General features: G+C 49.8%; 1 protein-coding gene across 1 annotated transcript in view; it reads right to left on the bottom strand.

Moving 5' to 3' along the window:
* The window catches only part of LOC103091785 (BDNF/NT-3 growth factors receptor), a 270,811-nt gene that overhangs the window by 63,353 nt on the left and 192,985 nt on the right, over positions 1–14,473 (bottom strand). The window contains exons 13-14 of the mRNA XM_076075159.1: positions 12,559–12,689; positions 7,894–8,066 (exon numbers count right to left, since the gene is read on the bottom strand). Coding sequence (XP_075931274.1) covers positions 7,894–8,066; positions 12,559–12,689 — 304 coding nt within the window. The remainder of the gene's footprint in view (positions 1–7,893; positions 8,067–12,558; positions 12,690–14,473) is intronic.

The raw sequence follows: 14,473 nt of genomic DNA, 5'->3' as shown, positions 1-14,473 counted from the left end.
GGGTCTACACAGCCTCAAATGAGTACCTGGTGTGGTGTGTAAAACATCGCCACCGGGGAGACAAAGGCGGCCAGGCGTGGTGCTGGCCACCCACCCCCCCGTGTGCCGTGCCAGCCTTAATAGGTGCTGCTCGCTAACAGCACTTGCCCCAGCAGTCTGTTACAGGCTACACGGGGGATCTTTGTCTTTTTGGGGGCGTGTTGACGTCAGCGTGACGCACGAACCCGGGGATACAGGCGACGTCATCAAACAGAGGTGCACGGTGACGTCCCCACCACGCACTTGCCCGCCAGCCAAGAAGCCAGCCAGCCAGCCAGCCAGCAAAACTTTTTTTCGAATACAGTATTGCAACTCAGTTGCTGAGCAAAGGATCAAAACGCAATGAGCCAACAACAAAACGGCACAGTTGAAGGTCTGAATGGATATTAATTAACACATTTCTACAATTAAGCAAGGTTGTAGGAAATTGGGAAAAAGAGACAATTGGAGGGAATTCCGAAGTGGAGCAGCGTGAAAGAGAAGGGATGCGACTTACAGTGTGGTGAGTGGGTGGGTGAGTGCGTGGTTGAGTGATGAGTTGTGGTGACCAGCAGTGTGGTGAGTGTGTGGGTGAGTGATGAGTTGTGGTGACCAGCAGTGTCGTGAGTGTGTGGGTGAGTGATGAGTTGTGGTGACCAGCAGTGTGGTGAGTGTGTGGGTGAGTGATGAGTTGTGGTGACCAGCAGTGTGGTGAGTGGGTGGGTGAGTGATGAGATGTCGTGATTAGCAGTGTGGTGAGTGAGTGCGTGAGTGAGTGGGTGGAGTGATGTGCTGTCGTGACCAGCAGTGTGGTGAGCGAGTGGGTGAGTGAGTGGGTTGTGCTGACCTGCAGTGTTTTGAGTGAGTGGGTAAGTGATGGTGTGGTGACCTGCAGTGTGGTGAGTGTGTGGGTGAGTGAGTGAGTGGGTGAGTTTTGGTGACCTGCAGTGTGGTGGTGGTGGTGGTGGTGGTTTAGCGCACTGTGGATGAGACGAAACAGTCGCGTAGAGACAAAGACCTCAACATGGGTGGAGGAATCGATGAGTGAAGTTAACGGGAACAGTAACCATGGTAGCAGCGATAAAATAGTGATAAGAGTCTTTCAGAATCAGAATATTTATTTATATAGCGAGAAAATGTATTTAAACCGCAGGAGGAATCCGATGAGCTATAAAGCTCTTTTTCATAGATGCCCAGTAGGTTCACAGATGTCCAGTAGGAGGCGACTGAACTGGATTATGATTTTTTTTCCATCCCAAATGTTCGTTCTGCAGACTCTACCGCGATATATCTGAGCTCATTAATAGATGAGATAATTAAGTTAATACTGGTAGGAACCTCCTGGTCCGTCCGTCCGTCGTGCATCCAAAAATGGGAGGGGTGGGGCTGGGTGGAGAGGGAAGGGTGAGGAGGGGCTGGGTGGGGAGGGGCTGGGTGGGGAGGGGCTGGGTGGGGAGGGGCTGCGTGGGGAGGGGCTGGGTGGGGAGGGGCTGGGTGGGGAGGGGCTGCGTGGGGAGGGTGGGGCTGAATGGGGGGTGGGAGGGGTGAGGCTGGGTGAGGAGGGGCTGGTCACCCCGTGGTGCCCTTATAAAACTCAACGTTTAACCTACTCACGCCGGCTTGTGCGCGCCCTCACAGACGGGCATATTTGCGGAATACACCACGTGGTGCCGCCGTTGACCCTGGCCATTGACCGAGCAACCCAACGTTCCTACCAGCTCCCTCCACAGGAATGTGTTTAATCCCTCACTCCAGAAAATATGAAAGCCCGCATATGCTTGCATCTCATAGGAAGCGATTTTTTGTTTGTTTGTTTGTTTAAAAAGAAGTAAAATTTAATATGGTTCCACAAAATAGTTTAGATATCCCTTGGGCTGTATGTCTGTCAGTGAAGGACAAGGACAATTGTTGCTCGCTGATTAAAGGCGTGCCTATGTAGAGCAGCACTGCCATGGCCACGAGGTTTGTAGGCTTAATCACCAAAGCCATGGGTTATTAATGAGCAGAATAAAACGCGTGGAGGGAAAATATGTACGTGTATGTATATTGAACTCCCCATTTTTTTTGTCAGGCAAGCTCATTCGCATTAATTTTGGTGAAAAATAATTAAGTAGTCCAGCGATTCGAACTGCTTTAGTGTAAAAAAAAAAATCACATTTATTTGATACCCAACATCTCCCGAAATGAGCCGGCGATCAAAAGCTTGACAAAGGAGCGGGCATCAGTGTGTGGCGCTGTAATGATCTGATTCTCCGTGTGATTTTTTTGTTGAAGCTTCCATCATCTGGCACCGTTAGAGGGCTTTGATTTTTTTGTGTATGTAAAAAAAAAGTCTGCAGGAAATTACGATCATTTGGATATGTGTGTTGTTGATATTCTTCTGCGCTGTGCGTAACCAAGCTTAAAGGTCGCGGTCTGAGCTTGGCTGTGTTCGCTCCAGCACTGTCCTCCAGACAGTCTCGTCCCTTCACCTGATGAAGGCCGCTTGTGTTGTGGCCGAAACGTCGTGAGAATTTTATTGTGTTATTCTCATTCTACGTGACTTTACCGAAAGAACCAAAGAAGATGAAGCTTTAAATCGAAATTTACTTTGTATTCTATTTATTATTACTATTGTCTATATATAAGATGAGGGCAAAGGGGCAGCCGTGCAATTGCCTGCTGATGCCACTGCTACTGGAGGGGCCTTCACTCGAGAACTTTCTCAAGCAGCGGTCCACAACCTTTTTGGCAGCAGGGACCGGTTTCATGGAAGACAATTTTTTCACGGACCGGTGGTGGGCGGGGGTTCATCATTGGGTCTTTCCCCCTTTTAAAAGAAGCTCTCCAGCGACGTTTTTTTTATTCATTGTGGCTACTAGGGGTTAGAGCTTGTGGGCTTCATACCAACACTGTGACTGAGACTGAGTGCGCAGTGCGGGAAAGAGGCGCGGACGGAAGTGGTAAATAATAAAATAATGGGGGCGGGCCACGCGCGGACTCACCGCTCTCACCTCCTGCTGCTGTGCGGCCCGGTTCCTAACAGGCCAGGGACCGGTACCGGTACCGGTCCGCAGCCCGGGGGTTGGGGACCCCTGCTCTCGAGAGCCCCTGTTAATTGATTGCATTAGCTTCCTCTTCCACGCGGTCCAGACGTCTTGTAAAATGTGGGAATACCCACACATTACCACACCACAAAGACTCCCTGTATAGCCTGAACAGACTGTTGGGGCAAGTGCTGTTAGTGAGCACCTATGGGGGTGGATCGCCAACACCACGCCTGGGCGCCTTTGTCCCCCCAGGGGCGATGTTTACACACCACACCAGGTACTCGTTTTAGGCTGAGTCGACCTAGGGGAGGCCCACGACGAGTTTCTCATAATCGTCACTGGTGTTGCCCGTGAGCGGGAATCCCAACTCTTGTCGCCGGGTTCGTAGCGCAGCGTGCTAAACCGTCACACACACGACTTGTCAATCGTCTAACTGTGGTGAACCCATTTACACTGCTGGGTGGAAAGAGGCTGCGGGGTGGATTTTAGAAACTTGCCACCGTTTCAACTGCCACCCCTGAGGGGTGTTGACCTGGTGACCTCTGGATGGACATTCTAGTGTGCTGCCCATGACAGCATGCCATCATCACCAACATTTATAATATTCCGAGATATTAATTTTTCGTATCAAAGAGATCTCATTGGTCGATTGCCTCTTCTGACGTTGAAGGGACTAAACGTAAAAAAAATGGTAATATTTTAGGGTTGGTCAGAATAAATTATTTCTTAAAACAATTTAAGTGCACGCTCACATTTCCTTTATTTAATTTCGGTAAAAAAATAATTTTGAGGTCTTATAATGAGATGTGGAGCGAGTGGCCAGTGTCATTTCACTGGGGGCTAAGGGCATCTCACACACACAACTCTCACAATAAAGACAAAGATCCCCTATACAGCCTTAACAGAGTGTTGGGGCAAGTGCTGTTAGCGAGCACCTATGAAGGCCTGAACGGTACACGAGGGTGGCCATCACCGCCCCCGGCCGCCTTTGTCTCCCCCGTGGTGATATTTACACACCGCACCAGGCTAGTCGACCGAGGGGAATTACAGGACCGGTTCAGATATTAGTCACTGGTGTTGGTGGCCGTGAGCGGGAATCGAACGGGCTCGTAGCGCGTTGCGCTAACCGTTACACTACCGCTCCGCACAGCACACACGCGCGCACGTGAGGGCTTCCTATATATGGAAAAAAAAACAAATATCCGTCGGCTAAAACCAGAAAGCAAAAAGCAAAACGAAAAGAGTAAAAATTCCCCTCTGGGAAATGTAAAGCCCTCTCGTCCATCTGCGCGGCAAGAGCGGGGTAGACGTCATGTACAGCACAAGGGGTCTCCGAATTTGGGCCCTCTCTGCTCCCACGAGCCCGCCGTGCCATTAAAACCAAGAAATACCCGGGGACTATGAAATACGGGGGGGGGGGGGGGGGTGCACACAGGAGGGTACGGGATTATTCGATGTGCTCAGCGTTCTGTTTATTGAGAAGTAAAATGAAAAAAAACAACGCCTCATCAGTGGATACCATCGGAAAGTGCTGCACGCAAGATAGCACAGTAGGGGGCACAGGTGGTGTGTATCTGCCAGTCATCTCAGTCAGTCAACCCCATGACACCTGGGTCTGTCCCGTGACCTCCTGCCAGCGGGCCCTTCGACACTTTCACGTGGCCTTAACGTGCACGTAGCCTGGCACAGGCGCCGTGGTGATGTCACCGCCACTTAGTGGCGACTGGCGGTTGTTGTTCTTCGTGAGTTCGATTCCTGCCTGTGGCCACAACACCAGTGATGAGGATTATCTGAACCGATCCTCTGCGCCTCCCCTAGGCTGGCTCAGCCTCAAATGAGTACGTGGTGCGACGTGTAATCCTCTATTTAACGTATGTACGTACGTTGAACTTCTAATCGGAGGTGCGGGAGGGTCCTGCCAAGATTTCGCAAGAGGGGCCGAAGTTGCTGCTGCTGCTCCTGCTGCTCCTGCTGCTGCTGCGTGTGATCCCAACTGAGTAGCTTGCAGTATAATTATTTCAACATTGGGATGTGTGGCCAACACATGTATGGCTGCTTGAAGCTCTTGGAGGAAACCGGAGGACCCAAAGGAAACCCGCGCAGATCAGCGGGAGAACTTGACAAACTCCACCACGGAGAAAAGTAATCCCGCGTCGCGAATCGAGCCCGGGGAACTTCCTGCTGCGAGGCACCAGTGTCACCACCAGCCTGCCCGCCAAGGTCAACAGCGGTTGCGCATCAGAGTCTGCCAGGGGGTGGCAGCAGAGCAATGGATTCTGCAATCCACACGTACGCAGGATTTTGTGTGTTGTGTGTGCGTGGCTCCACCGATTTCGCACCTCGGAATGGCACGGTTGCCTACGTACGATGCGAAACAAGTTCAACACGCGCACATACACTTCCTCCCGCATGACGGCAGGCTCTCATTAGTGGAGTTGGCCATACGTTGGCTCAATGCGGGAGCCTCCTGAAAAAATGTAGTTTTGAGACTCAGCAAGGCCTCTTCTAGGTTAAATAAAGGGCATTATTAATTTTGTTATTTCTGGATCAAGGTCAACAATGTACATGAGCATTCGCCCTGTGTCTCTCAATATACTTTGACTTTGAACATTAAAGTACTGGAAAGTGGGGGGGGGGTTCTTCTTGTAATTCCCCAATTTTATTCCGAGTGTGCTGTCGGGAGTCACGTGATGAGACAAACAAGAGTCCATCTGAAATCCGAGCAGGGCGGTGCGCCACCCCGCACCGTAGAAAATGGCACACGGAGGAAGATGTCGCGGAACGACTGCCGAGATCCCGTCAGGTGACCCGTTGCAGCCACACACAACAGAGGTTCACTTCCCCACGTGCGCCGCTGGAGACAAATCGGCTGCCGCGTAGAAGTCAGACCGACAATGTTGCACTTTGAGAGCTGGAATTTTGACAAACTGAGTTCAAAAACCATTATTATTATTGTGATGTTTTTTTTTGTGTGTGTGAAGTCGTTTATAACTGGGCTGAAGCCATGAACTCTGTACATTCGAGAACCCCATGTAATCACAGCTCAGTCAACTTGCGCCTATGGGTCTCTACGTAATTTTATAGGTCTATGTGGAAGTCTCTGGGTCTCTACGTAGGTCTATGGGTCTCGATGCAGTTCTATGGGTCACTATATTTTGCTCTTGGCGACGTGACATAGCGGTAGTGCATTTGCCACTTGTTTACGGTTCGAATCGAGCGGCCGCCCCGATTAATTATCGTAAAAATACTCCACGCCGTCTGCTGCAGAGTGGACGTTAAAGGTCCCGTGACGCCATTTGTACAAAAGGGAGTGACATTGTGTACCAGCGTCACGGACCAAATTTGAAAAGATTCCACCGCAAATCACTCACTTTGGATTGCAGACCACAATAATTGCCCTCCCTACTGCGAAAACCTGGTAGGACCCTTCTGAGAAAGAGTCTTGAGACTCAGTGAGACTAATCCTGAGTAAAACAAGTGCCTTACTAATAATTATAATCAAATCTACTTACCACATGAGGACCCTAATCAACCACACAGTGGCTGGAACACGAGATGTCTGCGGCACCTTGATTACCTGAGGAACTTTTTAAGGTCACCTTGCCACACATACCGAGATCTCACCTGAGGAACTTGTTGAAGTCACCGTGCCACACATACCGAGATCTCACCTGAGGAACTTGTTGAAGTCACCTTGCCACACATACCGAGATCTCACCTGAAGGACTTGTTGGGGTCACCGTGCCACACATACCGAGATCTCACCTGAGGAACTTGTTGAAGTCACCTTGCCACACATACCGAGATCTCACCTGAGGAACTTGTTGAAGTCACCGCGCCACACATACCGAGATCTCACCTGAGGAACTTGTTGAAGTCACCTTGCCACACATACCGAGATCTCACCTGAGGAACTTGTTGAAGTCACCTTGCCACACATACCGAGATCTCACCTGAGGAACTTGTTGAAGTCACCTTGCCACACATACCGAGATCTCACCTGAGGAACTTATTGAGGTCACCTTGCCACACATACTGAGATCTCACCTGAGGAACTTGTTGAAGTCACCTTGCCACACATACCGAGATCTCACCTGAGGAACTTGTTGGGGTCACCTTGCCACACATACCGAGATCTCACCTGAGGAACTTGTTGAAGTCACCTTGCCGCACATACCGAGATCTCACCTGAGGAACTTGTTGAAGTCACTGTGCCACACATACCGAGATCTCACCTGAGGAACTTGTTGAAGTCACCTTGCCACACATACCGAGATCTCACCTGAGGAGCTTGTTGAAGTCACTGTGCCACACATACCGAGATCTCACCTGAGGAACTTGTTGGGGTCACCTTGCCGCACATACCGAGATCTCACCTGAGGAACTTGTTGAAGTCACCTTGCCACACATACCGAGATCTCACCTGAGGAACTTGTTGAAGTCACCTTGCCGCACATACCGAGATCTCACCTGAGGAACTTGTTGAAGTCACCTTGCCACACATACCGAGATCTCACCTGAGGAACTTGTTGAAGTCACCGTGCCACACATACCGAGATCTCACCTGAGGAACTTGTTGAAGTCACTGTGCCACACATACCGAGATCTCACCTGAGGAACTTGTTGAAGTCACCGTGCCACAAATACCGAGATCTCACCTGAGGAACTTGTTGAAGTCACCGTGCCACACATACCGAGATCTCACCTGAGGAACTTGTTGAAGTCACTGTGCCACACATACCGAGATCTCACCTGAGGAACTTGTTGAAGTCACCTTGCCACACATACCGATATCTCACCTGAGGAACTTGTTGAGGTCACCTTGCCACACATACCGAGATCTCACCTGAGGAACTTGTTGAGGTCACCGTGCCGCATGTACTCGAACACCATGATGAGCGGCTCGCCCTCGGAGCAGACGCCGTAGAAGCGCACGATGTGGTCGTGCTGCAGGTTCGTGAGGAGCTCTGCCTCGCGGTAGAAATCCTTGCGTGCACCGCCGCTGAGGTCCTTCAGGGTCTGCGCGAGGGAGGGAACGTCTGTCGTCGGGCGACCGGAATTTGCTCGTGGTGGCGATGGCGGTCGCAAACAGTCATAATTTATGTTTTCACACGCACGTGTGTATACGCGCGGACACATGTGGCGCCCTTCGCTGGATAACGTCGGACGGGGCGCCGCCGCACGAGCGCGAAGATGTGGCGAGGTAAAACTGATGGGCGAATGGGTGTGGTAAATAATCATCGAATGGACGTGGCGGAGGCTCGTCGAAGGCAAGTGCCTTCGACGAGATTCGCGGTGGAAACATTCGTCGACGATGCGCCGATGAGTTTATGCTCTCCCGGAAGGAAGGCCTCTTGATTGGAAGTGCAATAAACAAAAATTACGTGGAAGTGGAAATAGACATTGATTCATCTATTAAAATTAATTATTCCCCCAGCAGTGGCATTAGAAAATAGATTGTATAGCCTGCACCTTTTTTTATTTAAGCTAAATGCTCGTGTTCTACCAGAGCAAACACAACTTTTCGAACTGGGGCGATCGACCCGGGACTCGTGCTTTGGGGGGGGGGGGGGGGGGGTGTCCTACGACGTTACGGTGTCAGAACAAATATTGCTTTCGCATCTCAATTTGACTAAACATTATGAAATTATGAAAGCGAAAAATTGTCCGCTTATTTTTGTTTTCAAATTTTTCGCGAAAGTATGTTTTTGCATTTGGTAGAAATGGCCTTACACTGGCGTGTGTGTGTGTGTGTAGCTGCAGTGTTGGAGTGCTGGTGTCTAATCATCACCGAGAGGGCTGTCCAGTCCACAACTCTCCCCTACTCCTGATCCCACATAATCACTTGACCAGCCTACGTCCTCCAATGTCCTCTGGCCATTCGCCTGAATCACATTCAAGTATTCATTATCTCACGTACACATTTCACATTATTAGACCATTGCATTGCTTGCCGGGGGGGTGGACATAGGAGAGGGGAAAAAAATCACCAACTATGCGTAATGTGTCCCTGGGAATTATATAACCGAGTAAATGTATGACGCTAATTAAATACCTTATTGTTATTTTCAGGTCTGCGCGTGTCTGTGCGTGTCTGTGCGTGTATGTGCGTGTCTGTGCGTGTTTGTGCGTGTATGTCTATGTCCCCTGCACGCAAGTCGAGCGGTTTGCACGCCGCGCTACAAACCCGACGACCCGGGTTCGATTCCTGCTCAGGGCCAACACCGGTGACGATTATCTGAACCGGTGCTGGGCTTCCCCTAGATCGACTCAGCCTCAAATGAGTACCTGGTGCGATATGTAAAAACATCGCCACGGAGGAGACAAAGGTGGTCGGGCGTGGTCCTGGCCCACCCACTACATCGCGTACCGTTCCGGCCTTCATAGGTGCTGCTCGCTAACAGCACTTGCCCCTACAGTCTGTTAATGCAACGCGGGAGGGATCTTTGTCTTTGTGTCCCCTGCTTCAAAGTGCTGCGATGTCCGTAAATCAGCAAAAGGGTTGTAAGCCAGCAGAGCGGAAGCAGGTAAAACCCCCCCGGAAGGGCGACGGATGATCATCACCGCCGTGTACCATTCGCCGGTGCTCAGGGTGCTCCAAGGGGGGAGGAACGATGGTTGAAGGAGCGACGCTCGGGCGGACTCTGTGTGAAGCCTGGCTGGACTGAAAGGCGGGGGTGGGCGATTGAGTGGGTGGGTGAGCGCGTGGGTGAGGGGTGGGTGGGTTGAATGAGCGGGTGAGTGGGTGAGCGGGTGGGTGGGTGAGCGGGTGGGTGAGCGGGTGGGTGATCGGGTGGGTGGGTGAGTGGGTGGGTGAGCGGGTGGGTGGGTGAGCGGGTTTGCTTTCTCTCGTATGCACGTCAGCATGGCTAACTCGGGTGCCCCGGTGCTCATTTAACGATGCAGTCACCTGGGCAGGAGACCCACACGGTGGGGGTGGTGGGGGAGGTGGCACAGTCAATTTAAATTGTGGCTTCAGATGCCGAAATAGGGCATCGCCGGGATGAGCGTGGGATTGTAGCGAGGGATAACCTGCGAAATTTATCACCTGAGCTATGATCACAGCCGCTCGCCTGGAAACACAATTTGAAGACTTTTTGTTTCTAATTACCAAACCTTCTTTTGAATTTGCATTACTAATGCGGCCGCGATATAACAAAGGTATCCCCGCTCGTCGAGCACGTTTTTTTTTCTTCTCCTCTCGCGAAAGAAATTCTCATTATTTTTTCAGTTCATTAATTTCCATTTTTTTTATTACGGAAGCACGCTCACCGTCGTGCCCATGACAAACCATGCCTGCAGTGCCGGAGTGCCTTGCCCGTTGCTCCTAATAACAGGGGGTGGGGGGGGGTGGGGGGGAGGGTGGCACCACGGCCATCAATTCTAATGCGGTGGGGGGGTGGAGAATGAGGACATGGGGGGAGGAGAGGGTGAAAGGGGCGTGGAAGGGGGGCATGGGGGGAGGGGGGGGCATGTGGGTGGATATGGCCCGGATTGTTGTCTAGTGCAGTGCCCACGTATAGGTCGCACGGGAAGCCGCGTGCTTGCAAAGTGGCAGGCGAGAGAGGGGGCTTGCTCGGTATACCACCTGGGCTGGACAACTGCCACCAGCCTCCACCGTGGGCATCGTCCACCACTGGGAGTCTCCACCAAGGGTAGTGTCCACAATGGACAGTATTCATCATGGGCAGTGTCCACCACTGAACGTGTCCACCATGGGCAGTGTCCATCACTGAGAATGTCCACCATGGGCATTGTCCACCATGGACATGAAGCTTATCCTGCATAACTTTTCTACTCAATTCTCACATTGAGTCGATTTTCCAAGTCACATTAAATGTTTTGTTGCAAAGCAATAGTCTCCATCGAGTGTGCTCCGGCACCTTTCTTTAATTAACTAAAAACAATGCTCTCATTAAAAGGCTGCTACGCTGACGCTTGCTATCATCCGTATTAGTGATCTAGAGAGATACAAACTTTTAAGAGAAACCTTTGTTCACATTTTTGTTACCCCCAGATAGTCCTGATGAGCCATGTACGGGGTCAGTGGCTCTAGGATCAAAGTATACATCGGTGGAACTGTACAGGATAAGGCAGCAAACCCGTGCATTATACAGAATGAAATGTTATTTTCTTTGGCAGGGAAATAAAAATAAATACAGAATAATTCCTGATGCTGTGGTTTTATCAACTTGCCCAATTGAGATAAGGGAATCCCCTATTGCTTTTGAAGCCCTGTAAGAAAAAGTTAAATTGTTAAGCAGGAAGAATGGCAGAGTTTTACAAAGTTGGTCGATATGAGAGGTTGAACAGTGGAACCGCAGTGGTTAAGCGCACCATGTGCTAATGAACCCGATGGCCTGAGTTAGATTCCCAGCCAGGACTAAGGTGAATGATCGATATCTGAACCAGTTCTGGCCTTTCCCACCTGGCCTTCCTTTTCACCACATGCCACGCTGACCAGCGGGGTGATTATGGTCAAACGTACCCCATGACTATTTTTTTGTAGGAAAGCCTCCATGCAATGGTCGATTAGGAAACGCTGAAAACGAATATTATTATTATTACACGGTAATTTATAGTTTTTCACACCATGCATGGAGAGTGAGCTTCCCTTGGCAAAGGAAACATTGCAAATGCTTTCTTGCAGGCTGGATCTTATCTTATATAGATTTCTATAGACGTATGTATGGTGAACTTTCTTTCGCACCGTACGTAGCCAACCATGCGAATAGGAGATGCGGGGGTGGGGGGGGGGGGGTAGGACAAAAATAATAAACACAACAAAAAAACAGTTCTAAAGATTATTATTTTTTTTATCTCGATTGAAAAGTGCATAGGCTCCAGTGACTTCCTAATATTAGACACCTCATCTCATAATATCGATGAGATGTCCACGCTGAACAACCACCACGATGACAAGCGATGCAGATGTCGGACTGCATCCTTCCTCGGGCCCATCGGCCGCCACCACCACCAGCCGCTGTCTCTCCGCCTCCGTTAAGGGGAAAGTTGTCCGTGCCCCCACGGCCTCGCGGTGCCAGGATCCAGGATCCATCTCCTGCAACATGATCTCTTGTCGCTCCATCTCCGTCGCGTCGACTCCTGCCCACTTGCTGATCCCGTCTGGGGGCATAAACCGTCACGCGAACTCCCGGCCGTCCTCGCAGCGGCTTTTGGCTGGCCATCGAAGACAGACGGTCACCGCATCGCGCGCTTTCAGTCTCGCTTCTGCGGCCGTCTGGAACGCTCTTCCTTCCCATGTTAGGAAGCCACCGGAGCTATGCACTGTAAAATCTAGATCGAAAACGGATTTTTTTTTAGAACTGATTTTTTTCACGTTCAGTTTCTTGTCCTTACCCCGCACCTCCGATTAGCGCTGTTGGCTACGTACGGTGCAAAAGAGGTTCAACACACGTACATACATACACACACATCCTTAGGCAGCCGCCGCCTAATTTCATGGCAGCGTAATCCCGTGTTAGAACGGTAAAAGAGGGGTACGACAAACCTTGACAGCCACGGGCGTCTTTTCGATGTCTGGGTACAGGTTGAAGCACTCCGCCAAAAACACTTTCCCGAAGGCTCCTTCCCCCAGCTCTCTCTTCAACATCAGGTCACGCCTCTTGATGTGCTTCACGGCTGCGCGAGATAGCGGGAAGAGAGGAAATTAGGTCCGTCCACGTGCCGGAGCTCTTTGTATCAGTGTTCTCTGCAGCCCAACGAGCCATTCCGGTCGAGCTGAACAGATCTCAATCGAGCGCTTGGCTATCAGTGGCGGAGGCTGGGCACGCAGCCCTATCATGTGCGTCTGTGTGTGTGTGAAGAGCGGACGGAGCGTTTGGCTCGCGTGGAATTGTCACTCCCGTCGCATTAGGGGACATCTTTAGCATTTTCATTGTTGCCCGGGCCGATCTGTTTATCGCGAAAATAACTTTGACTATTGATGATCCCGAGATGGCTTCGTTCGCCTGCCGCGTTTTTATCGAGCACCGTTTAACTTCACGCCGCCTCCATCATCATTATCATAGTCATCGTCGTCGTCGTCATTTTCATCATAGTCATCATCATTATCGTCGTCATCATCATCATCGTAGTCATCGTCATCATCATTGTCATCGTCATCATAGCCATCATCATCGTCGTCGGTGTCGTCATCATTGTCGTAATCATCATCATTGCCATCGTTATCATCGTCATCATTGTCATCATCATCGTCATCGTCGTCATCATCATTGTTATCATCCTCATCACTTTAGTCACCATCGTCGTCATCGTCGTAATCATTATTGTAGAAGTAATTATGCTCAGAAACTCAACACATTCGTCAATAACGCCGTGGCCTTAAAATAACGGGCAATGGTCCTTTTTATAGCACGTGAATACAGATAACAATCGTAATAAGTATTCATACAGTGCAGAGGCATCATGCTTAATGTACTGGAATACGAAGCTGGTGACCCTCAGCTCGATTCCCGGTCACAGCCAACAGCAGTGGCGAGTGCTACCCGAAACTGTCCCGGGCTGTCCCAGTTGTCCTACTCGCACTGACCCGCACTGTGAAGTATGGTCAAATGACACCCATGAACGAAAGGCTTGGGGAAGGCCTTCATCCAGCAGTCGATTGACAAAAGGGTTTTCATCGAAGATTGTTATTGTTACCATTTGGTTCTTTCGGTAAAGTCACGTAGTTAGAAATAAAATAAAATAAAAATTAAATAAAAATGTCCTGCAGTCACGAAAGCTTCAAATCAAGGTTATTATTTTTTTTTATCAAATTGCTTTTAATCTAACGCCGTTTAACGTTAAATTTATCACCACGTAAAGGTGATGTAAAGTATCGTTAATATTATATGTTTTTAAGAGGATTAATGGCAATGCCAGTTACTTTCCCAAGAAATCCTTAGTGAGTCTCAACACTCTCTTTATAGCAGATGTGTTTTTTAAACAAATTCGAGAGGTGGGAGAAAGGGTGGTTGTTACCAATGTATGATTACAGATGTATGATTACCAATGTATGATTACCAATGTATTATTATCAATGTATTATTACCCATGTATTATTACCAATGTATTATTACCAACTGCAGTATTTGTAATTCACTTTCTATTATTTTACCAGATAAAGCCGGCTGAGCCATATAGCTCTTTTACAGAAGCGACCTGGCCATAATTGATAGTTCAACGAAGTGGCTTATCACGTGGACATTTATAGCGGCAGCCAAACACTCTAAACGCGTGTTGTTGATTCTAAATGTGGAGGGAAAAAGTGGAGGAACCGGAGAGAAATCCACGCGACCACTGGGTCGACATGCAACCTCAAATTATTCAGGTGTCAGGGTCAGGATCGAACCCACGATCTCCTGTACACCAAGCGAGGTAGTTAACATCTTGCCACAACGGCACCCCGATGTATTATTACCGAT

This window comes from Petromyzon marinus, chromosome 52, assembly GCF_048934315.1.
Source record: "Petromyzon marinus isolate PM22_M1 ecotype Great Lakes invasive population chromosome 52, UKy_Petmar_22M1.pri1.0, whole genome shotgun sequence".
Classification (NCBI taxonomy): Eukaryota; Metazoa; Chordata; class Hyperoartia; order Petromyzontiformes; family Petromyzontidae; genus Petromyzon; species Petromyzon marinus.
This window is presented reverse-complemented; position numbering and strand designations above follow the sequence as displayed.